Raw genomic sequence first — 24,415 nt, 5'->3', positions numbered from 1 at the left:
TGTCATGGTCTCTGTAAGCACTCGGCCATTTAAACGTGCACAGAATATCATCCTAACCAGGACAGAGCATATCAGAAACACATTTGAAGTAAGGTGAAATTATACCCATATCATTGCTAGACCAGTGGTTCTCAACCTTTTAAGACTCAAGGCACACCTCAAAAAATGCCAGCTTTTACCTTTCATTCATTTTTTAATATGAAAAAATAATAAAATATTTCTTCTGCTGTGAAGAACTCAGGAAGACCACACCAAGTCAGAATGTTTTTGACACTATAGATTCCTATTTGAAATCTCTGGGTTTGTCTTGTGAATTATGCATAGGTGTTTGCACACCTACCGGTGCTAATATTATGCGGCATCTTACAGCACCCTTATAGACATCTCATAAACTCTGGTTGAAAATCACTGTGCTAAACCTTTGAGTCAGGCAGTTTTTTGAACACCATCTTTGAGAAACCCAGGCACTCCTAGTTTCCATATTAGGTATACAGTGTAACCTGGGAGAAGAATAAGGACACCGAATAATAAGTACAATATGGCTAGGTGATTTATGCTCTAATTCTAATCACGTGGGTGATTTATGCTCTAATTCTAATATAAAGTGCTAATGAGATTTTATTTGCTCATTGCTAATATTCTATATGGCATATAGCTTCTACCTTTTCCAGGCACATAGCAAAATGCTATATGACAGATGATTGGGAAAGGGACATAGCCATATTCTGCGTGGATTCAATGTGTCTGACCTTTCTATTTGAATTATATCCTAAAACCCTTCTTATTAGTACTGGGACCTCAGCATTCATAAGACCTCAACTGCAAAGAGAATGTCAGTTTTTGTTAGTGAAAATGTCCTATCCCATTCTCAAAAGAGCATGAAACTCAAGACTGTGGCATACTGTAGAGAGGAACAAATGAATCCTCTTGAAAACAAAACACCAAAAGTATGTTGCCATGTAGTTCCCCATCCATACAGCCTTGCAGATATAAGGTTTATAGCTATGTCCAAGAAACTAAGCATAAATGGAAACATACATTCAAAATGGCTTTCTTATCACACAAAATTTTATTAGTATTGGTGAATGTGACAGAATCATGCTGAATATGTTAACGAGACAGCAAGAAATGTATGATATTCAGCAACAACTTTTGAAAGAGAATAGGTTACACTTGCACAAGTTACATCCTTTTTCATATAACAATAGTGGAAATGCTCAGTGTAGTTAGGAAAGAATAGCAGAGCTGCAAAGCAGAAAAAGTAAAAAGAAATGGGGATAGATCAGCATCTTTAGCTGTAGAGAATGTGCTGTTGCTTTAGGAATATTTTTTCTTATTTACATAATCCAGAAAAATCTTCTTGAAAAAGAAATACAGCACAATGGCAAAGCAGAAGCTGTAATGCCTCATAATGAAATAGAAAGCCAGCTCCCTCACTGTGTAAATGACATGTATAAAGATGAAGCAGTATAAAAACAAAGCATGCTGGTTCTGCGGCTGGGGTAGGTCATGGAGTCCTTGGATAAACTGTGGAAAAGAAAGAGATATGTAATGTTCACCTGCCCTCCGTTCATATGCCTCTACTAGGTACACTTCATCAGAGGCAGATCCAGGAGGTATGTAGTGGTGCAGCCGCACCCCGTTTTGTTTCCTGGTCCACCAAAACTTTTAAACTAAATGCCTGGGAGGACCAGTGACATTTCTGTTCAGGCAATGCTGAGAGGATCAGTTGACTCTGTGGCTTATTATCATCTCTCTGATCCCTGCTATTTTCTCTCCATTGCACAGGTGTTAACGGCCCTCTGTCCTTTTTAACCGTCTTGATATTTCACTATTTGGACTGCCTTTCTTCTGCTGTTTTGCTGACTGTTAGCCATTCCTGGTAATGCCTCTCTTCTATTTCATAGGCCTGCAGGCTGTTTTTAGCTGTAGCCAAAAACTTTAATTCATGTGATAATATTAACTCAAGGTGTTGAAGTGACTGACAGTGAAGTACTGAAGGTACTGTCAGGACCCTCAAGGATGCTAGATTTTGTTTTATGAATCTGAATAAGAAACATACTTTTAACTATAATGAATATGGGGCTAATGACACAATATAGTTTTGAATATTTTGACTCTTTTTTCCCTAGTTTGTGGGGTTTTTTTAATTTAATATATGAAATAGCAAATCAGTGCACCTTGCAATAGTGCTCCCAGATTATTAGTAAAGCTAGTTTCTCTTTAACTGGAGATAAATATGTTGAGTTATATGTGATGAAGTACTGAACCATCTGTAACCCCTTTTTCAAAATCCTAGATCCACCATGCACCTAGTCCTCCATTTGTAAAATCTGGCCACCAGGAAGGTCTGAGTTTGCATTAGTTCATCTCTCTGGAGAGCCTCATTTATCTCCGAAGGTCCATTATACAGCCCAACCAATGGAGTTATTAGGCTGTAAATTAATAAAGCAGTTGGCAGTGGGCCTTTTTTTGATCAAGCTCAGAGGAACTCCAGTCACTTATCCAAATCTACACTGGGACTGATTTTTATCTCTTTTACACTGGTCTCACTCCATTGGTTTCACTGGTGTTACACTGCTACCTACCACCAGTGTAAGTGAAATACCATCTAACCCAGAAGACTTATTTCTAAACTAAGGGTGCTATAGGGAACACTAACACCTCCTTCTTTGTATAGCACTTAACATAATGCAGCCCTGATCCACAACAGAGGCTCCTAAAAGCTACTTTAGTATACATAAATAACAATATAAAACAATATGAAACACATGCCTATCTACTTTGTGCTAACCCACCATACCAGGCCTACAAGAAAAGCTAAGGATACATGTGCCTCTTCCCATATCCAGGCACTTATTTTTCTCTTACATGCATCAGGGATAAAACTATTCAAGGTAAGAGAAGAATCAAGCCCAAGACAGCAAAATTGATGAAGAACTCACTCATCTGATGTCTGAAAATGACACATCTGCTAACCCTACTGGTTTTTTCAGACTAGACATATAATAGCAATGAATCAAATATTACAAATATTTGGACTTCAACAAAGCTAATTAGCAAGGGGTGTAGCTCATCCTCTGGAACATTTTTTTCACAGCTCTTGGCTCTGATATATTTATGATGTGCAACTCAGGAAATTTAGCAGAAGCCATTCCAGCATTATAACCTCTTTGACCAACTCTGTTGTAGAGGCAGATAACCATTCAAGCCATCCATAAGATCTGTTACGTGGGTATTATCATCATTTAGAAAATAATCCTCTGGATAACTCTACCCTATAAACTTCATTCCTGAGTTTTGGTTTTACTGCAGTGATTGCTATCCTTGTGCTTAGATGGGAAACAGCTCTTCTATGAACAGTGGTGTGAGCAGCGTGGCTAATTTTCTCACATCTAATTTAAAAACAGATAAGTGTGTTCTTGCAAAATCAAAGAAAAGAGGCCTTATGGAAGTGTGGAAATAGCAACATTAAATGTTTGTTGCCTGTTTCCCCCTCTGTCATACCCAAACCCATTTTCCGTCCCAGCTTACTGATCTCTGTGCTGTCTGCTGCTGTATCTGCTCCATTTTCTCCTCATGCTGCCTTTGCTTTTCATTATCTTCATATTCGTACTTCAGCCTGGTCATTGCGGAGTTCCACCTGATCTTCTCCAAATCAAGATCAACTGCCGTGACCTGCCGCGTGCACGGCTGTTCCAGCTCCTCCAGATTGTTCATCTCATCCTCACTGCTGAATGCTTCTGGCTGCAAAGTATCACCTTCTCTCTTTGCCCTGGGCTCCAAATGTACTGCATGGCTCTTACCATCCAGGCTTTTCTTCACATCATCTAGTATATGTGACAATGCTGGGTTATATCTGGGGAGATCCTGGCACAGATCGGAGAAAGTATAAATTGAGATTATGTTGATAGAAGAGCCCTAATCAGGCCTTGATAGGTTTTGAGAGAGCTAAAAAATTGGGGTAATGAAACACTAAAATACTGACTCATTAGTTCTGCAACATCTACGAGCAAGCTGAGAAGGTTTTTCTTTGAACTGTTCAGGAATTTCTGATTTTTTTTTTTGGGACAGAAAATGGGATTTCAATTAAATGAACATTTTCTGCAGCTTTCCCTCAGGAAAATTGAAACAAAGTGTTTCCTTTAGGATCCAGCTGACCCACATCAAAACATATAGTTCACTGAACCAAAAAGAAGTATTTCATTTCAGATCAGATGTTAACTTGTGTCCATCAGCGTTGCTGTGGTACCTTATGAGAGGTATAATTGTGTGCATCTCACACCCCCATTTTCCTCTGAAAACTGAGCGCCTTGGCTGGCCTCCAATTCTCCCTTGATGCCCTTATCTTTAATTCAGTGTTAATTTCCACTTACCATCATCACATGCTCTTGCTGCTTCTTGCTGTCTTTGAGTGGGGATATCTGCACAGTAAGTTCAAAGCCTGTCTGCATTTCTCTTAACTCTGCCCCAGCTACTTGGGAGGAATACTCTGAGCTCTCCAGATTACTGAGCTGCTCCACATCAGCTTGGTTTTCTTGTTCCTTAATTTGCAGAGATTCTGTCTCAAAGTGGGAGACATCTGATGATGTCAAAGTATCTCCATCACTGTCCTGCAAAGACTAGTGAAAAGCATAGATTTAGATTTCATAGACATTAGGGCTGGAAGGGACCTCAAATGATCATTGAGTCCAGCCCCCTGCTCCAGGGACTGAATTAAATGTGTCATAAGTGTCCAAGTGACTGATTTCCAGTTGATTAGTTACCTCCACAGGCAGACAGATTTTCAAAAGCATGTGGGTGCCTAACTCCCATGGAAATCAAAAAGGCACTACTGAAAATCCTACTAGATGCCTAGCTCCCTAAATAGCTTTGAAAATCAGACCCAGATAACCTGAAGAGATGAGGTAGAAAATATGACTCCCATCCTGATCTACTTGTGACCAGGACAGCTAGCTAGGCTCTGAGGGGGTGATATGCTGCACTTTCAGAGGGCATAGATTAGCAAGTGTGCTTTATTCAGCTCGGGGAAGGATAGTTCTTATTTGCTGGGGGTATACCCCAACTGACCCTACAACCCTAAAATAGCACATCTTCTCATTTTGCTTAACATAGACAAACTGAGATGGCAAAGGCATCATCTGTCACTAATCATTGATCAATAACATCCTTTCAGCTGACTGGTACTAGCATTTGTACTGAGCCAGTTCCATCTGCCTTTTATAAGAACCCGCTTTTTATTTAGACATTTTATAAAGGAAGCATGAGCCCAAGGTAGCAATAACCTTAAAAAGAGGATTTACCAGTACATAGGTAGCAAAACTGTTTTCCTAACTCTCCTGAAATACGTTACTACCTGAAGCCAACGACAGAAGATGAAGACAATAAAGAAAATTGAATACCATAGCTGGCTCGGGTACAAGAGTAGAGGAGGACAATAAGGTAGACATTGGTGTCACATGTAGTAGCCTACTCTGTGCAAGTCCCCCATGCAGATAACTCAACACCAACTGCCCCTGTTCAAATCAGAGAGATGCATGCTAGTCAAACCCAAATCAAATTCATTCTCCAAACAACCATAATGATGTCATGCGATTCCATACTCTGCTGATATCATAATTGCACTGTTGCCACAACATACCTCATTCTGTCTGCCATTAAGTGTCTGAACTGTCACTTATCTTTCCATGACCTGTTTTTTATCACTGGTATAAACTCTTAGGTTTGGAAAAGTCCAGTGACCAGGGCAGTAGCCAGGGCTTGGGAAGCTCAGGTTCAATCCTTTCCCAGTCTTGGACATTCCTGGGAGACCTTGGGCAAATCACTTGGGGCCAGATCAAAAGAAGGGCTTTATCAGCATACTGCCTATATTTAAGACACCTGGAATCCATAGCTCAGAGTTACCTTGGTTCCTCATACCAGTTCCCCATCAGGACATTTAGGTACCTCAGAAGTTCCAAAAATCCACATGCTGAGCAGGGAGACAGCTTGCAGGACACTTAGTTTCTAAGCCTTATTCAGCCTGAAGTTATTCAAACCCATAACTCCTACAAAAGATTGTCCAAACCACCAAGCTACATGTTAAGCTTGGTGGGGACCCCATGCATCCATTCCTGTTGAAGCTGGCCAGAGCTGTTGCATTTTGTGCTGAATCAAATGGTGGTGATGTGTATTAGGCAGGCCTCCAAGTTGGGCTCCTCTGTATCCAAATGAGCCTAGGGCAGGAGCTAGGTGTACAGCTACTCAGACCAGGGCATTTCTGGGAATGTATAGAAGAAGTGCAGGGACCTGGGCAACTTGCTGGTCAAACAGGAAGGAGCCTTGTGTCATAGGCTGGTGTTAGGCAACCATTGGCAAGAGATCTATTGGTCATCATTTATTACTTAGGTATGTGATATCAACCAAGTCCCACTGCAGAGACATAAGTCCTTCTTTGGATCTGGCCCTTAGTCTTTTTTGTCTCAGTTCCTCATCTGTGTAACACAGATGACAGCGCATCTTTACTTCACAGAGACCCTGTAAAAAATAGATGCCTTAAAGATTACAAGGTGCTCTGATCCTACAGTACCTAATGAAGTAAAATATCTTCTTGGTCCCAACAGAGAACCCGGGAAAAGAACCTATCACCTCTGGACTTGGCCTACTCTTAGTGGAATTCATAAGGCACCTACCTGCTTGGTACCTATCAATGATGGCTTATGCCATGTAAAGAAACACAGTGGGCTTGACTATCCATTGCCCAGTACCTTGTGTAATCATTTACACAGAGGCAATGAGTGTCTGCTTGGCAGGTGACGTGTGGAGAAGTTATAGATAAGAAAGACCCATTTAGTTATTGATGCATCATTTATCAAGTACAGTGTCAGTTTACAGCTAGATTTTCAAATCTCAGATACTCTGCACCCATGCTTGATACAGGAATGCATTCAATGACATCTCCCTCTGTGAGTGAGAACATTCGGCATTGCTTTTGAACACTTACTTGATGCTCAGATTACAGAGTTACTGTTATGGGCCATAGGTATTTTATGGGCTGAATCTGAGCGAGTGAGGAAAGTGGACATGTGTGCAGCTAACTTGCATTCACACATGTAGTGCATGTCTTCTGAGTAAACATTGAATTTAGCTGTGGCATTGTTTAAGCTGTTTTGCAGTTAATTTTCTCACTTCCTTGAATAAGCTTACTGCATTTATCCATTTTCCAGCTGTCCTAAAAAACATATTCCCATAAGACTTACAGAAGAGCTGTGAAAGCACTTTCATCTCTGCTGAGGGGCCAAGCACTCTAGTGCAATGGGGGACATCAATTTGCTCTTGCTGAATGATGCTACTGGCAGAGGGAGGCATGGGATCCTCTTTGCTAGGCACATATTACATTGACGCACAGCGTAAATCTCTCATCAGCTTGTTGCCAAGCCATTCATGTCTTGTACACCCACTCTCTCTCAGATACTTGGCGCCGGATCCACTAGAGCACCGATCAGCCCCAACGCCCACTTCAAGAAGTATTTAGAGTGCCCAGCACCAGAGAATCTAGCCTTTGATTTTTCTTAATATTTGCCTCCAAATTCAAATCAGAGAGGAAGTGAACACTTTTTCCTTCCATAGCCCTAAAAGTGTTCTTTCCTTCCTGTATTGATCTCTTTTGCTCTGCTTTTCTCTTATCTTTTCAGGCCTACTGTTGGTTGTCCAGCAGAGTTGGAGTTAACATTTAGCAGGCAGTTCTACCATATATTGCTACCATTGCTCTGAAGTTCCCTCCTCAGATTCTAAAATAACACTTTCCTTCATTTCCTCCTTTGCTGCATTTGTTGTTTTTCAAAGTAGCAAATGCACAGCATGGTGTGTAATATTCAGGAGAGCTAGGAGAGGGGGATGGGGGCTGTTTCATTTTGGATTAAAAATACTCTTTTTAAAAAGTACTTCAAACACATATTTGCAGTGAAAATACATTTCCTTTAGCAGCCAAGGCATCTTTTGCTGGATTCCACTGCCAAAGGCCAAATTTAGAGAGGTCCTTGATAGTAAAGGAGTGTGAACGGGGCAAAGGATTTCAGAAGGTGTAATTTGCTATAAGGTAGCTGGAATAAGGTGCAGCAGTGTGCATCAGCACAAAACAGGGTTTTATTTATTGCCACCTTGTGCCTTTTAAGGACATCCCTAAGCAGGGAGCTGTGCACAGCTGCACCATGCCAGCAGGAGTATATCCACTGCATCAGCCCTTAGGAAGGTGTAGCAGATGCTTCCCTCAGATAACTTCACTGCCTCCTCCACCACCCCTTGGATAGCTGTTGACCCAGGAAGCATCCCTGTGCTGAACAAAGCTCGAGGCTTGCAGTTACAAGATGTGGTCATACTGCTGGCTCTTAGCACATATAGGCATGGCTGTGGCCTTGTGCAAATGCTAGTACAAGTGCAAGGGCACACTGCCTCTTCAGCATGCATCAAACCCTGCAGTCTGGGCAGGGTCTGGAAATGCATAGAGTACACTGGGCAATATGGGGGAAGAGGTATCAGACAAGTAAGGCCCACATACTCAATTCCTCTACAGCCTCACACAATGCATATTAGACAAAGTGCCAAGGGAAGGATCATGAGGAGCACTGCAGCAACAAATACAGGCTCCTTTGCTTGCAGAAGGGTTTTGGGGGAGGGGTAAAGGGGAAGGCACTGGGGGGTTCTTGCATTGCAATGTAATTAATTCAGGCTTACCTGCTATATTTACACTAAATGGTAAATGTCATCAGGCAGCTGTTCTACCTTCACCGCTTCTTTGAGTCCCCTGAGATACCCTTGCTTGATAAAAAAAAAAACTTTATTTTTTTTGTAGAGCACTAGCTCTTCTCAAGGAACTTGCAGAGAAACAAATACCTACTTTTTTTGCAAAGCGGCTTTTACTAATGTAACAGAAAACAAAAAATTACTTGGAAAATACAATTTTGACTCCTCCTGAGGCCAAGCCAAACAGAAGAAGTCAAGATAATAGCCTGTAGCCAATACCAAGAGAAAATTCCTCAAATATAATTTACTACTAAAAAATTACTGTATCCTCCTCTTCGTAGTCCCCATTATCAGCCTGCATGGCCAGGATGTGGCCACATATGGCACCTCTAGTACATTTATCTTCCTTGAGCCAGTGCCAGTGTTGATGGCTGCATTTTCTGGTTATATGAACTACCTCAGCAAACCACCCATACCTAGGGTCCACTCCAGCACAAGACACTTGCCTTCATCCTTGCAGCCATTGTGCAAGGAGCGGCAGGCCACAATCATATAGATGGTATTTGTCATCTATTGGCATCCAAATGGGTTTTGAAGTGCCATTTTACTTTCAGCCTGCCCTATGGACATAGGATCATAGAATATTAGGAAAGTAGGGCTGTAAGGGATCATAAGCTCATGTAGTCTAGGCCCCTAGGCAGGATCATCTCTGACAAATCTGTCTAAGTCAAGCGTCTGTCTTACTTGCTCTTGGGCTAGAGAGTCTACAATGTCTTGAGATGGCCTGTTCCAACGCTTGACCACTTTCCAAGTCAGAAAGTTCCTTCTAATCTCAAACCTAGATTTCCTTTACTACAGCTTGAGGCCATTGCTCCTACTCCTGTTCCCTATGACTGCAGAAAATAGTTTATCTCCATCCTCTCTATATTTTTTGCCTTCAGAAAACTGTTATTACATCCTATCTCACTGTTCTCTTCTCTAGACTCTGGTTCTTTCAGTCTCTTCCCCTAGGTCATGCTATCCAGGCCTCTAATATTTTGTGTTGCTCACTTCTGGACTCTTTTCACTCTGTCCACATCTTTCTTGAAGTGTGAGGCCCTAAACTGGGCAAGTACTCCAGGTGAGGCCTCATAAGTGCTGAATAGAGTGAAATAATCAATTCCCTTGATTTGCAAGCGACTCTCCTGCCACTGCACATGATCCTTCTGTCAATACAACCCAGCATTCTGTTGGCTTTATTTATTTATTTATTTTTGCAACAAGAGCATGCCATTGAGTCATATTCAGCTTATTGTCTACTTATAACCCCAGGTTCTTCTTTGCAGTTCTGCAGCTTATCCAATCATTCCCCAGTCTGTATTTGTGCATACAATTATTCTGTCCGAAATGAAGAACTTTGTACTTCTCCTTGTTGAATTTCATCTGATTGATTGCAGACTATTTCTCCAGTCTAGCCAGGTCATTCTAAATCCTAGCCCTACTTTCCAGAGTGTCTGAAACTCCCTCAATCCCATTGTCCAAATAATTAATGAAGATGTTAAACAATACTGGATCCAGGACAGACCCCTGGCAAATCTCATTTGATACCTACTTTGAACTAAAGCCATAGATGACTACTTACCGAGCATGATAATACAACCAGTTACCTATTCACCTTTCAGTACTTTCCTCTAGTCTGTATTTCTTTAATTTGTTAAAGAGGATGTTGTGAAAGACGGTGTCAAAAATTTTGCTAAAGCCCAGGTATCACATCCACTGCTCTCCCTCCATCTATAGAACCTGTCACCCTGTCACAGAAGAAAATTAGGTTGGTCAGGCATGACTCGCTCTTGCTGAACTCTTGCTGGCTGTTCCTGATTGCCTTGTTCTTTACAGTAGACTCCTTCAGGACTGGTTCCATGAGCTTTCCAGGTATGGCTGACTAGTCTATAATTCCCCAAATCCTCCTTCTTCCTTTTCTTAAAGATGAACACTGTATTTGCCCTTTTCCAGGACCTCATCTGACCTCCATAAGTTCTCAGTGATGATACTCACTTGTTCTGAAATTACCCCAGCCAATGCTTTCAGTACCCTTGGGTGTATCCCATCCAACTCTGCCAACTCTAAGTGATCCCTAACCTGTTCTTCCCCTATTCTAGAATATTTATTTTCTTCCTTATCTTTGCACTCATCATCTGCTGCGTGGCTCTATTTGTTAAAACTAAAGTAAAACAAAGGAAATAAATACTTCAGCCTTCTCTCTATCATCTGCAACTAGATTGCCTTCCACATTCCATAAAATATCTATGATTTTTCTGGTCTTCCTCTTACTTTTGTACATACTTGAAAAATCCCATTTTATTGCCATTTATGTCCCTTGCCAGTTGAATCTCAAATTATGCCTGGCACCTAAGTGTGCTTTTGTATCTATTAGGTGGAATAGAATCTAGCCCATAGTCTTTGTCCTCTACATTCAGCACCCTTCCATGTTTCAGAAAGCTACAAAATGCCACTGCACATCTCTCAGAGCACCTACTCCACAGCATAAACAGCTGGCCTGAAGTCAGGAGCAGTTCATCTAATGGAGCCCAGTTTTGGCCAGCTGGTAGACAGTGAGAAATGTCCAGAGCAGGAAGACCCTCATGCACTGCTAAACCAGGGTCACTTCTACACTTGCAGCGATGAAAGACAAGTTATCCCACAATACACCACAAGATAGCGCCCAGTGGGCACATCTATATGTGCCCCTAGGACACAATTGTTACTGTGCCATCATTTAGCATTCCCAAAAGGAAGTACTAAATGACAGCACAATAACAGCCCATACTGTGCCTTGTCTGCCATGCATGGTTATTTTTAGCTGCTACATTGCCATAGCAAGGCACTATACTGAGGAAGTGTGTCGCTATGGCAATGTAGCTACAGCATCACGGTTTTTCCCTGAGGATGCTATGTTGCCGCAGCACATTGCTGTGGCGACATAGCATCACATGCAGATGTCTCCAGTACCAGCTAGTGGAAAGGTTCCACTCTGGTGCTAAGAATTCTGGGATACTACCCCACATATCCTAGCACCAATCTTGTGTACCTAGATCAACAGTGCGGATTCAGGCATGTAGTCTTTGCTGCATACAGGGAAATACAACAGAGATGATTAGAGTTAGACATTCCTTGATCAACCGAGCATGAGTGAGCATACATTCTAGTGTAGCTGCACGCATAATGGCTGTACAGGGGCTGCAACAGGAAGGCTCTTTTCCACTTGCTAACTCCATCCCTCTCTCTTCTTTGCTCACTTCATAGGACAAATCTCATCCTATATGTACTTAGACACCAGGTATTATCCTGCTGTCCCTTAGCAACCCCAACATATGTTAGTATTCCTCAGGAAACCATATTCAGTGCTTTCTGAAACTATGGCCGTGCTCTCCAGAATGCTTGGAATCTCAGTGAGAAACCATGCATACAAAAAGTCTCCTTTACTCAGTTTAATGCACACTGAACTCTACCACCAGCACACAAGGGGTAAAAGAAATGTGGAATAATTGTCTTCTATTACTAGAAATTTCAAATTAGCTCTAATATTCTCTCTCTCTCACACACACACACATACTCCATACAGCATGACAGTGATGAGGCCAGTGAGAGCATCTAGGGTTATTAGCTATAAGGATCGGGGAGAATGGCCGGGCAGCGGAGTGTGGAATCTTGTGACATCACAGAGGCTTTGGTTTGGGCTTGAATTCTTCCTCTCTGTTTCTTAGCTAGTATCTCAGTTTCCTGTAGGAGGGAGTGGGAGCCTCATGAAACTTGGGTTCCTGCTTGTGGATCCACCATTGCACAACTTCATTTCATTTCCAAGGCCCTGTGCCTTAGTTTTCTATGGTAAAACTTGTAGTTATTCTTTTCTTTTTTAATCCTTCAGGTTTAAATCATAAGTTCCTTCAGGAGAAAAAGGATTGTACTTTCCAACACAATGATTTTTGTGAAAAAGGAATCCTGTATAATATGCTTCATACATGTTTATTTTATTTATTCATTACCTTTATATGCCACCCTATCCAAAGAAGGCTTAGGGTGGCTTACAATACCGTATCAAACTAACATGATTTATCTATTGATACTGAGTGAAATCCTGACCTCCTAAGAGTCGATATCAATTTTTCCATTGACTTCAGTGGGCCTATTATTTCATCCATTTGGAAAAAGGATTGAAAAACATGGGAGGGTATTATTAGCATTGGTACTGTTATCCTTCTGCCAGTAAATTGTAGGAAGGGGAATTAGTGTCTAAGAAGTGGTAAGGGAGAGTATTTAATATATTCCAATGATTATATTGCCATATAGTTTCATGCTTTAATTGTATGAAAAAATTTAGAATGATAGGTGTGGGCTTGACAACATATCTAAACAAATAACTATCATAGCAGAGAGACTAATGAACTAGAGAGAAGTCAGAGAAAAACAAAATTAGCAGTACTAAGGGACTGACTCATGGAGAAAAGGGTAAATATTTATTATTTAACCCGTAAGGTACAGGTTTATAACCAAAAGGTATATGTGGAAGATGAATTACTTTGGGTGGGATATGGGGTTCCAGTTGTAACAATGGGATTTCCTGGTTAAAATGGTGAGAGGCTTAGTCTTAGTACTACTTACTTAAGAAGTTGGGGAGACAAAGTAGTAAAAAAGACATTGCTGGGGGTAAACCTTTATTATTAACAGGGTGTGACAAATCAGATGGCCTATCAGATCTTTCCTGCTCCGATTTCTGTAACTTTTTATCATTCCATTGGATACAGTTATAATAGCCTTTTCCCCCTTGTGTAACTATTCTTTGCCAATAATATTGAATGGTGGCTCCATCTGTACAATAGGACCTCAACAACTGACCTCAATTAAGCTGTTAAAAAATCAAAGAAAACAAAAACAAACAAACAAGAAACTTGTAGTGGAAGTAACTCTTCCTTATTACTGCTTAGAAATGAATTTCCTCTAATCTCTATCAGGATCCTATTGAAGATACCCCACCAATTCTACGTGTTCCCCGTACCATTACAGAAACCCAAGCCAATAAGGATCAGGAATCACAGCTAGAAACCGGTGCTCAGACAGAAGTCACAAATGGTCTTTCACAACCACAGATCATCCACGAGGAGGGCAAGAGCAACTCCCAAGAGGAGCAGGAGCTGGCAAAGTTCAGACAGGTCGAAAGAAACAATACTGAGCTGGAGAAGATGCGGATTAACTTTGAGTTGACTATGCTGAAATACCAACAGTTAGAGAATGAAAAGCAGCGGCAACATGAGGAAAAGATGGAGCAGATGCGTCAGCAGGAACCACTGAAACCAGCAGGTTCACAGGAGATGGAGCACCCTGGTAACAAATTAGATCCAATAACTGAAATTGAACTGGAGAAGATGCGTATGGAGTTTGAACTGAGCAAGCTGAGATATATCTATGAGGAGAATGAAAGACAGAGGCAGCACGAGCAGAAAATGCTCAAGGAGAAGGAAAAGCAATGGCAACATGAAGAGAACGTGGAGGAGACGCATTGGCAGAAACTACCCAGAAGGGAAAGTCAAAATAATCCCAGTGGCAAAACTGAAACCACTGCTGAAATGGAGTTGGGGAATATGAAGATAGAACTTCAGCTGACCATGCTGATATACCTGAAGGACATGAATGAAAAGCAGCTGCAGTGTGGGAAGAGGAAAAAGAAGGAAAAGAAATCTCTGGAGCAGGCAGAGGAGGAAAAGCAGGAGGACAAGAAGGAAGAGAAACAAGAGGAGATTATGAAAGAGCAGGTGCCACGTATAGTAGTAAGTTCAGAAGAACCAGAGTGGTTAAACAACAGGTTTGATTTAGCAGTTGAATCAGAGCTGGAGAGGAGACGGATGGAGTTTGAACTCATCCGGCTCGAGTATGAACATAAAGAGAATGAGAAACAAAGGCAGCACGAGGAGAAGATGGAGCAGATGCGTCAGCAGGCAGCACTCAGCAAGGTAAGATGAGATGTGAAAAGATAATGCAGATTTGTGTTTCCAGCTGACTAACTTGTGGGCTAGGGGGACAAACTGATTTAGCAGAGGAGAATAATTCCCTGGAATTAAGCTTAGAAAACCAAACCCAAGATATGGCAAAAGTAGTAAGTGTGATAGCTGAAAGATATGTTGCCATCAGGATCTAAATAGTCACAGAAGAAATCAAACAGGAAAAGAGGTTTGTAGAAAATTCCAGGACAGGCAGCAGTACGGATATAGCAATACAGCTAGCTCTGAGTCTAAAAAGTATATTACACTTAGCTTTGCAAACCGGAGTGCAAAAAGGAAGAGAGAGATTGTATTTGTCAGAACACTGAACACCTATGACTGTCCACCATTGACAAAAAGGATTGGGAGGGTCAACAGCTCTGATGAAGAACCATCCAATCAATTTAGCACATGCTAATCATTTGTATATTGGACTTGAGCCTTCAGGAGGCTTTGGAACAACTTTACAGTGCACAAGAATTTGAGCAGATCTTGCCAGAAAATCTCACTCCAAGTCCTGCAGTGCATATCTTGGTGACTTGAATATTTCTCAGTTGGAAAATAAGTTTGGCAGATGTGTATAGTAAAAACTTACCTGTCAGTGTGATGCCAAGAATGACTGACAGTGCATATGCTACTGGGATGTTCAGGCTCTTGGACTGATGCCTATGCACTGCAACTTCCCATGGGATGGCAGATAGATCTTGGATGACAGAAGAGAGTTAGGTATATAGGCAGAAGTAGACTAGATGCTTGAGTTGGGCTGGCCAGAGTGACCTTGGGTGCACAATAAGTCCACCATGTTGTTGCTCTAGAAAAGAGCAGTGAATATTTCTATCCAATGTTTGGAGGCTGGTGGTACAGTGTTCTCTGGGGAGTATTGCACATAGCCAAATGCCCTTGAGCCCTCTTGAGAACAAGGGAGAGAACCTGCCCTATGGTTCATGTGTCAATGTTACAGGGTGTTTGGCACTCAAGTACATTAATGTATCCCTAGCTGTGCTGAATTGTTCCTTTTTGTGCTTTTATGACTGTGCTGAGTATTAGTGTGAATTCCCCTCAGCTAAGCATAAATCACATGGCTGGCATGTTATGGCAAATGACAAGAACAAGTCAGGTATACTGGGAAAAATGGCCTAATCTCATAATGTAACCCATTTTGCTTTTTCCACAGCTTGCATGAAGAACCAGAACCTGATCCTGCACCAGCTTATGGGTGCTTACTTTCCAAGTAATGGCTTATCAACATCCCTATTCTTTGCACAGCAAGAGAACAGTTCTCCCATTTGCTACAAAACTTTGCTCTGCATGCTATTAGCATTATTATATTGAATAACAGTATTCTGGCATCTTTATGTCCTGTGAGTCCTTTGTGACATCTCCATATATCATAATAGGAGAAAGGGGGAAAATGACTACTTCTGTGTCCCAGTAGCCAAATCACAGTTTTTAGAGTAAGAAGTTGGTGGGAGTTTATAAGCTTCATTTGGACTCACTGCCCCCAGGGAAACAAAACCTTCAGCTGGCCAGTTTCACAATTAGTGCAGATTGGGATAACTAAACTGATGTCTGGAGTCACTTTTGTTTACACCTAATAAAGCTCTGGAATAACTGGAACACTGATTGGAATAATTTTGAACACTGAGCCTGCTCCAATTGGCTGCTGCACAAAAAAGAAAATGTGAATGTCTTCTTAGCTGATAAATGAAGCTTACTACTGGCAGCCCTAAGTCCAGATGGCTTCTCATATGAATATTTTATAACACATGGGAAGAGCTGCAGAGATATCTTATGGGTCAAAAAGCTCAGAACTTCCATGATTTCAGCCATTGATGGGGCTCATCAGAGAGAGAACTGAGCTTGTTAATTTTACTTCATCTATGTAGAGGCATTACTTAGGATTTTGATGCCTGGGGCAATGTGGGCAGGGAAGGAGGAGTGCTTAAATCCTTGGGCTGGCTATGGCAGCAACTGCTGGGGCTACCTTGCTTGCTACGCAAGCTCAGCCAACACACGCACGGTGCTCCGTTCAAATTGGTGCCCAGGGCTAGTGTCCCCTGACTCCCTCCCAAAATTACACTATTGCATCCATGTCATTCTACATTTTTTAAGCAAAGCTCATTCCTTGAAGACTGAATCTTACATAGTTTCCTCTAGTGAAAAGGATCAGGCACACTTCTTCCAGACAATTATAGCAAAGTGATCACTTAACCCAGTTGAAAGGCAAACCTACAATGCTGTGTGTAGTGAGGCTGAGTCTCTTCAATAATCATTAATATCCAGGCCAAAGACAACACCATATTGATTTGGCAGTATTTTATGCTCACTTTACACAGGTCTAAATGGCCACAAAAGATAAAAGGCAGTGGAGCATTGAGCCAATTGTATGTAGAGGCAGCCTCCAGACAGATTGCATGGAGGATCAGGAGTAAAGTGGCAATCCAGAGGTACTACGTTCTCTATAAATTGTCTTTTGCTACAGTGAATGTACTTAGAATGGAAGGGAAAGTTTCTTTAACTTCAAATAGGTTCAGCTCTGAGAGGTTCAGATTTAATATTAGAATTTCTTGCACCAAAGAAACAGGTTCTGAACACATGCTGACCTTGCATATAGACACTGCTGTTTATTATGCTGACCACATATCAGGTGTTTAGTTCAATCAGGAGTTTGTTAGATTTTGGGACTCAACATTAATTATTCCAAGTCTGACAGGCACTAACTGTTGATTTAGATTCTAGGCCATGAACTGAATTCAAAGGAAGTGCCACTATAAAAGTCCATGTCTGCTCAGTGGCTGTGTACTGTTCTCTGTCAGGCTTGTCACAAGGGTTGGTCATTTCTATGGCCTTAGGAGACCATTTGATATGCTGGGCAGAGAGGATGAAAAACTGTAGTGTTTTTTTTCCAGATGCCAGTGTCCCAGGGTGGAAAGAGGGGAGAGTGGATACAAGTGCTAATGCAGAAGAAAGGGTCACTGCTTGAAAACCATCCATGCTGGTATAAACACTCAGATGTACACTCAGTACAGTATTTTTATAGACCTGGCACCAGTGGTTGTTTTCACACCTGCTCTGATCTTCTTATCTACCATGGGAGCAGGTATGAAGTAGCAGCTGCATCTGTGGTGTAACAATCACCAGGGCACTAGAGCCCCTTGCATTAACATCTACAGTTCCAAATGGAAGCCCACTTACTCATCTTTGGCACTCATAACTGCAGCTTGTTACTTGCTTCAGGCTTGATGTGGTCAAAAATTTCTGCCCAAACTACAAAGATAGTCTCTGTTGGAAATCTATTTTTTAACAAAGAAAGAAGCTTTTACCTAAAATAGAAAAAAAAATCAGTTATCGACATAAAAAATAAAAATGTTTTTTCCCCCAAAATTCTGGGGGCTGGCTGATGTTACCCACTGGGGGGACCCACCCACATCTCACTACCATCTCTTTTTTGAACAGTTTTACCAAACATAAAGGCTGGACTTGGTCATACATGAACACAGCCCTTCTCTCAAGGGTCTTATAATCTAAAATGAGATCAAAAAGTTTCTTCAGAGCTAAATAAACCAAATTTGCTCTGAAGCAGTATACAAAGCAAAATTTGGTCCAGAGTGTACTGAAAGTGTAGGAAAATGGAATGGAATTATAATCTGGTGGGGTAAAATAGACAGATCTCATGAAAGAAAAATGTTTTAAAAAGAGATTTGAAAGAGAAGGTTTTTGATGAACCAGAGATTGAGAGGCTGGAAGAAGGATACAGAGAGAGAGAGACAGAGAGACAGAGAGACAGAGAGAGAGGCAAAGATTGTCAACATTTTGAATTGAGGCAGAAGAGAAAAAAATTGCCCCTAATTAAAAATAAATTCAATATCTGGTTAACATCAGCAGATCCTCCAGGAAGGGATATAGCTTTATCATCTGGTCCCAGCCTCCGCATTGTCCTCAGCCCTTTCAAACATCTACTGGCCTACCTGAGGTTCAACAAGGACAAGTGCAAAGTCCTGCACTTAGGACAGAACAATCCCTTGCACCAGTACAGGCTGGGGACTGACTGGCTGGGCAGCAGCTCTGCAGAAAAGGACCTGGGGGGTTAGAGTGGACAGTAAGCTGGATATGAGCCAGCAGTGTGCCCTTGTTGCAAGGAAGGCTAACAACATACCAGGCTGCATTGGTAGGTGTGTTGCCAGCAGGTCAAGGGAAGTGACTGTTGAGGCCACATCTGGAGTATTGTGTTAAGTTTTGAGCCCCCCCCCATACAAAAAGGATGTGGACAAATTGGGGAGAGTCCAGCAGGGCAACAAAAATGGTGAGGAGGCTGGGGCACATATCTTAGGAGGAGAGGCTGAGAGAACTGGGCTTATTAAGTCTAGAGAAGAGAAAACGAAGAGGGGATTTAAAAGCAGCCTTCAACTACATGAGGAGACGTTTGAAAGAGGAGACTGTTCTCAGTGATGGCAGATGACAGAACAAGGAGCAACGGTCTCAAGTTGCAGCAAGGGAAATTTAGGCTAGATATTAGGAAGAATTTTCTCACTAGGAGGGTAGTAAAACACTGGAACAGGTTACCCAGAGGGGTTGTGGATCCTTCATTCCTGCAGGTTTTTATGGCCTAGCTAGACAAAGCTTTGGCTGGGATGATCTAGTTGGGGATGGTGCTGCTTTGAGCAGGAGGTTGGCTTAGCTGTCCTCCCGAGGTCCCTTCCAAACCTCATTTTCTATGAGTCTATGATTTCATGATTCTAAAGGGGCCCCATCATCCAAAGAGGGGGAGCTGTTTCTAACTCTCCCACTATCTCTGAATGTAACATTCAGGAGCTGTCCATTACAGCAAGAATGGAAAGGCGTGCAGGAAGGAAGCTGAGCTATCAGTCTGTAGTGATTTGGCTGTGACTGTTACTCCCATACTGTAATAAGCAGGGATATAGATATCCCTACACACTGTGAGTATTTTCTATACTCATGAATTTTCTACGTTCATGAATGATGATAGAAGTAACTGTTCTAGACCCTAAGCAGGCAAAGGTTCAAAACACCATGGGAATAGAGCTATCAGATTTACCTTTTGCACACAACTACCACCATTGGTGAGACAGCACATGAGACCTGGGTGGAAGTGTGCTATTAAATAGTCTTCTATTTCATACGGACAAATCAAATAGTAGTTTAATGCTCTGCAGTGAGGTTACAGAAGCTGGAGAGGGACAATCTGTGTAATGGCCTAACCCACTAATAAGCATCCTTAACCTGAAAGCCAATGTTGGAAAACAGGTCCCACATCAGAACGTAGAACAAAGGGCATTGGTCAGTATGCCTGATTATAGACTCTGTCTTTCGGTATTTTCATATAGTGTGAATAACAGCATGGATAACAGTGAAACTGTTCTGTTGCCTGTAGTGCCCTTATAACAGAGATTCTCAACCTTTTTAGACTTGAGACGCTCCTTACTAGACCCAGGGCAGCCCCTCAATAGAGTCAAGGGAGCAGCTGTTAGTTTTCACTCATTTTTTGACTATAGAAAAATAATAGAGCAATTCTTTTGTGGCAAAGAACTCATAAAGACGACAGTGGGTCAAACGTTTTTGACCCAATGGCTTCCTATTTGAAAACTCTGGGTTTATCTTGTGAATCATGCTTGCATACCTGACAGTGCTAATATTGTGAAGCACTCCATAACACCCTTGAAAGGAACTCAAGATACTCTAGGGATCCATGGTACCCTGGTTGGGAATCACTGCCTTTTATGTAAGCAGAGGAAGATTTGGGTAATTTAACTCACTTTACCCCCATAACCCCAAAACAGCAAATTTAACCCTACCACAAGCCAGCAGGGAGGACAGTGATGCAGTGGAATTCATTCCTGTCAATGTCTGCAGTACCACTATGTCACCTGGCTTCCCTCAGAGGAGGAGAGTCAGCCTTTATTTAAGGCCAGGTTACATTGGATCTCAACTAGCAGGTCTCCCTGTGGACATCCTGGATCAGCACATTTTGTATCAGTCAATACCAATAAACTCGCTATTGTGATTCAGTGTTAGAACTTTTGTCTACCAAACAGGAGACCTGGGTTTGATTTCCAGATGCACACGTATCTATAGCCATCAAGTCACCAAACATCTGGACTCGGTCTGGCCTTTGGATTCTTTCTTGGTGGCCTAAAGTAGGGGGTGGAAGGTTCAGGCAGCCTCCTCTAAAACCCCACCTCTAAAAAACTGTGTGGGTGTATGCATTAAAGGTCTGGGTGACCTCTTATGCATACACTATGATCCAGAAGGATCAATGATTGCCTACTACCACATTGCCAACAAGTCTTGTTGCACTGCCAAAGAGCTGAGTCCCCAACAAAATCAGAGGTTTGTGTTGCCCCAAACCTACTTTAAACTGGATTGTCTGCCATTATAGAAGCATATTCCCAAGTTTTCTTCCTGTGCCCTCCCAACATCATTATTTGAGGTACTCCCTTCACAGAGCCCTTAGCAGTGGGCGTCATGGGTACTTGTAGCAATAGGGCAATGGTGATGTCTGCAGTATGTGGACTCTTATTACAATGACTATTCAGCAAAAGAATATGGTTTGTTGAACCTCTTTCCACTGATTAATGAATAGGAGAGTGGGGCTATGCTTGCCCTTATCTTCACTCTCCCCATTCCCTTTGGATTGCCAAGTTGAAGCATTCTTGGTGGTTGTGTAAACACAGTTATGGCCATTTTGTCTGCTTTGAGAAGACAGAAAAACTCTGCACATCGCTCAAAGGTTGGTTAACACATAATCTTTAACATGGCCAAACTATCCAAAAGTGACAAAATCTTGGTCATAGTAACGGCCACTCATAGAAACAAAGGGGACTGTATCTGCACTGAGCAGTAGCACTTGTAACAAACTGGCTCTGTGGGCAGACTTAGATGATCTTTAAAACAATACTGAGTCATAACAAAGGTGCACTGGAATTTTTTTCTTGACTTTCTCTAAACTTCAAAGGGATTTTTGAAACAGGAAGGGAGTTCTCATTAGTGAGTACTAAAGAGGAGTCAGAGAATTCAGACTGATTATTTAATAGCAAGTTAAAGAGGCATAGAAAGAGGCTAAATGTGCTATGCAGACATCCCAATAGAAAGATAACAATGTGTGGCAACAGTCGTTTGAAGATATAGGAGGTAAAGATGAACTTGGGAGTGGAGGTGTTCCCATAAGGCATTTGAAAATGTTTCTACATTTCCAGCAGGCGAGTGATCTAATTTCTGCAAATGAGAACTCACTCACTAGCATCCAGCCTAAATATCATCTAAGAATACAACCCTCCAGCACAGCCAGATTCTCTGAAAGGAGCCTTCAGATGTTTATCCCTGTTATGAAGACTCTAGGTAATAATGACTATAATAATCAGAACCTGCCAGCTGCTGAGTCCTTTTTCCTCCTCTTAACTTTAAATGGGAGTTGAGTATACTCAGAACCCAGAGAAGTCCTTCAGTGCCTCACAAGATCATAACCCCAAATTCTAAAGGTTTTTTTCTATTGACTATCAAGCAGAAGCTAAACATTCATACATGCTAGTTAGAGTAAAAAAACTCCAAATATCACTACACACAAATATAATGGAAATACCTTTGGACCAACAGCACTGGATTACCAGTGGATGTTTTAAAGTTTATTATAGGGAAATCTCATTATTCTCTGAGAATGAACTTCTTAGGGATGTCAGAGACTCTCTTGCCCCTTGTTTCAGCAAGGAAGGCATTTGAAAGTTAATGCTGTTTTTTGAGATAAATTACTATTCAGTGTGTATGCATACATAATATGAGTGGGCATATTGGTTCACACATTACAGGTTATGTTCTTAGAATTTAAAAATATGGTTAGAAGAGTTCAGGTGCAACAAAGCAAGCAGATGTAATAGATACTAATTATATGAGTAGTAGGCCATATGCTAACAAAACTAACCTAATAGCAGTTATGTGAGAGACAAGGGGTCGTGTGTGTGTGTGTGTGTGTGTGTGTGTGATATTTTTTTATTGGACCAACTGTATAGTTGGGAGAAATGTTAGATAAGCCGTCAGGTCTGAAGAAGGGCACAAAACTTGCCCAACACCTGTCCTATCTATATTGTTGGTGCAATAACAGATTCCACAAAAACCCCTAACCCCTTGTACGTTTCCTGGACCATCAGGGCTACAACACTTCAGTCCCAACAGGAGTTACCAAAGTTCAAAGAAATAGAGAGATGGCAGAGGAGCTTTTGGAAAATACAGCTAGCTTCATTTCTCAAGAGTTTCACACTCAGCTTCTTAAAGAAGCTCAGATGTGAAAGTCATGCTTAATATACCAAGAGACATTTCCCATGGTTTCCCAAGTGCTAAGCAAAAGAACCTGCAACAACTTTGACATGCAGGGTCATTTCCTCCCAGTTAATAAGCACACATTTATCAGATGGCAGAGAAGTGTACATCTCAAAAGCTAGAAATACAGCATCATGCATCTCGAGGGGAAAAGGATCTCATGCATCATGAACAAATCTTGTCAGGTTAAATGTATTGCTCTGGAGAATGTTACAGGTCCTGAAGTTTATTTTTCTACTGTTTAGCTATTGCACAAAAGATGGGAATAAAGCAGTTCAGGACTGGAGTATGATAAAGGATGTATCTGTGTATGTGTTGTAGAAGTTGGAAGTTCTGCACAATATGGACATTCACTGAAACTCCAGTCAGGAAGCTGTCACTATCACACCATGTGAACAAAGAAACACTTTGTTTCTTCAAAAGAAGAGAAAGAAATAAAGAAAGAATGTAAGAAAGAAAGAAAAAGTAAGCAGTGCAAGATGGCTACTGTAACTCGTGAGTCAGCCAATAATGCAGGTGCCAGGGTATAGTAGATGATGACAGCAGAAAGCTTCTTAGTGGTATTAAAGCCAAACATTTATGACAGCAAAGTTCATTTGAGGGAACCATCCTCCAAAGGAGATGAAGACAAGTCATCCTAACCGCGATTCTGGACCATGATACATGAATTGAGAATGCATCCAATACAAGGACGAAAAGTAATGGAAAAATACTGTCTGAGTGCCATAGCTGGTCACTGATGTTCCCTTAGCTGGTCATACACAAAGAGCTACATGAATGAAAGGGCAATTAGAAGTTCTCTCAATCTCGTGTTAAACAAAGATGTGACATAATCTTGCAAGGCTTATCTGTAAAGCCAGAATTTATGAGGGGATAAAAGTAAAACAACAAGGAGCCCTCCCTTAAACATAGAAATATTTTTTCATAGAGTCCCAATGAAAATCATCTGTGAAAATCATATCAAATGTAGGTCCCCATGTTAACATTTAATTGGAAAACATATTTAGGTGCAAATATGTTGATGAGGCTAAATTCAAAACCCAATTACATTTCATATGTAAGTTTAACTCCGAATTTATCTTCATTCTATTATTACTGAGAGGTCATCAGAGATACCCCAACACAGTCATACATACAGATGTTATGACAGAGAGCTTGGATGATAAAAGCCATGTAGTAATGTGGAGATCAGAGCAAAGAAAGGAGCCAACACTTTGCAGCCAGAGTATTCAGCAGCGTGGGTGGGATCAGTGTCTTGCAGAGCCAGGGAAAGTCACATAGCAGACAGATCACAGCAGCTTCCACACTTCCAACGTCTCTCATTCTTTGGCATGTTCAAAAACATTTTCATCTGT

The 24,415-nt window shown here is 41.5% G+C and overlaps 2 protein-coding genes across 2 annotated transcripts; one reads left to right on the top strand and one right to left on the bottom strand.

Annotated features, from left to right (window-relative positions):
- Positions 1-1,072: 1,072 nt before the first annotated feature.
- Positions 1,073-5,898, bottom strand: LOC109319212. The gene is made up of 4 exons (XM_019548718.1): positions 5,403-5,898; positions 4,377-4,622; positions 3,535-3,870; positions 1,073-1,527 (listed from the first exon to the last, which is right to left on the bottom strand). Exons 1-4 carry the CDS (start codon positions 5,448-5,450, stop codon positions 1,318-1,320), a joined length of 840 nt encoding a protein of 279 aa, XP_019404263.1. The 5' UTR covers positions 5,451-5,898; the 3' UTR covers positions 1,073-1,317.
- A 6,557-nt stretch (positions 5,899-12,455) lies between these two features.
- LOC109319049 (golgin subfamily A member 6-like protein 6) lies at positions 12,456-15,915 on the top strand. Its single transcript, XM_019548563.1, has 3 exons — positions 12,456-12,585; positions 13,710-14,705; positions 15,907-15,915. The coding sequence occupies exons 1-3, from the start codon at positions 12,583-12,585 to the stop codon at positions 15,913-15,915; spliced, it is 1,008 nt and encodes a 335-aa protein (XP_019404108.1). The 5' UTR covers positions 12,456-12,582.
- Positions 15,916-24,415: the final 8,500 nt, after the last annotated feature.

The sequence above is a fragment of the Crocodylus porosus genome, unplaced genomic scaffold, assembly GCF_001723895.1.
Source record: "Crocodylus porosus isolate Cpor-Errol unplaced genomic scaffold, CroPor_comp1, whole genome shotgun sequence".
Lineage (NCBI taxonomy): Eukaryota > Metazoa > Chordata > Crocodylia > Crocodylidae > Crocodylus > Crocodylus porosus.
The sequence above is the reverse complement of the archived record's forward strand: the minus strand, read 5'-3'. Positions and strand labels throughout refer to the sequence as shown.

Bases quoted from the DNA above. Each gene is read 5' to 3' on its own strand.
- LOC109319212 (XM_019548718.1), bottom strand. From the start codon at position 5,450: ATGTCTACCTTATTGTCCTCCTCTACTCTTGTACCCGAGCCAGCTATG. The intron at 3,871-4,376 runs GTAAGTGGAAAT...GATCTGTGCCAG, and splicing joins AGCAAGAGCATGTGATGATG to GATCTCCCCAGATATAACCC. The intron at 1,528-3,534 runs GTAAGCTGGGAC...TCTTTTCCACAG, and splicing joins AGCAGACAGCACAGAGATCA to TTTATCCAAGGACTCCATGA.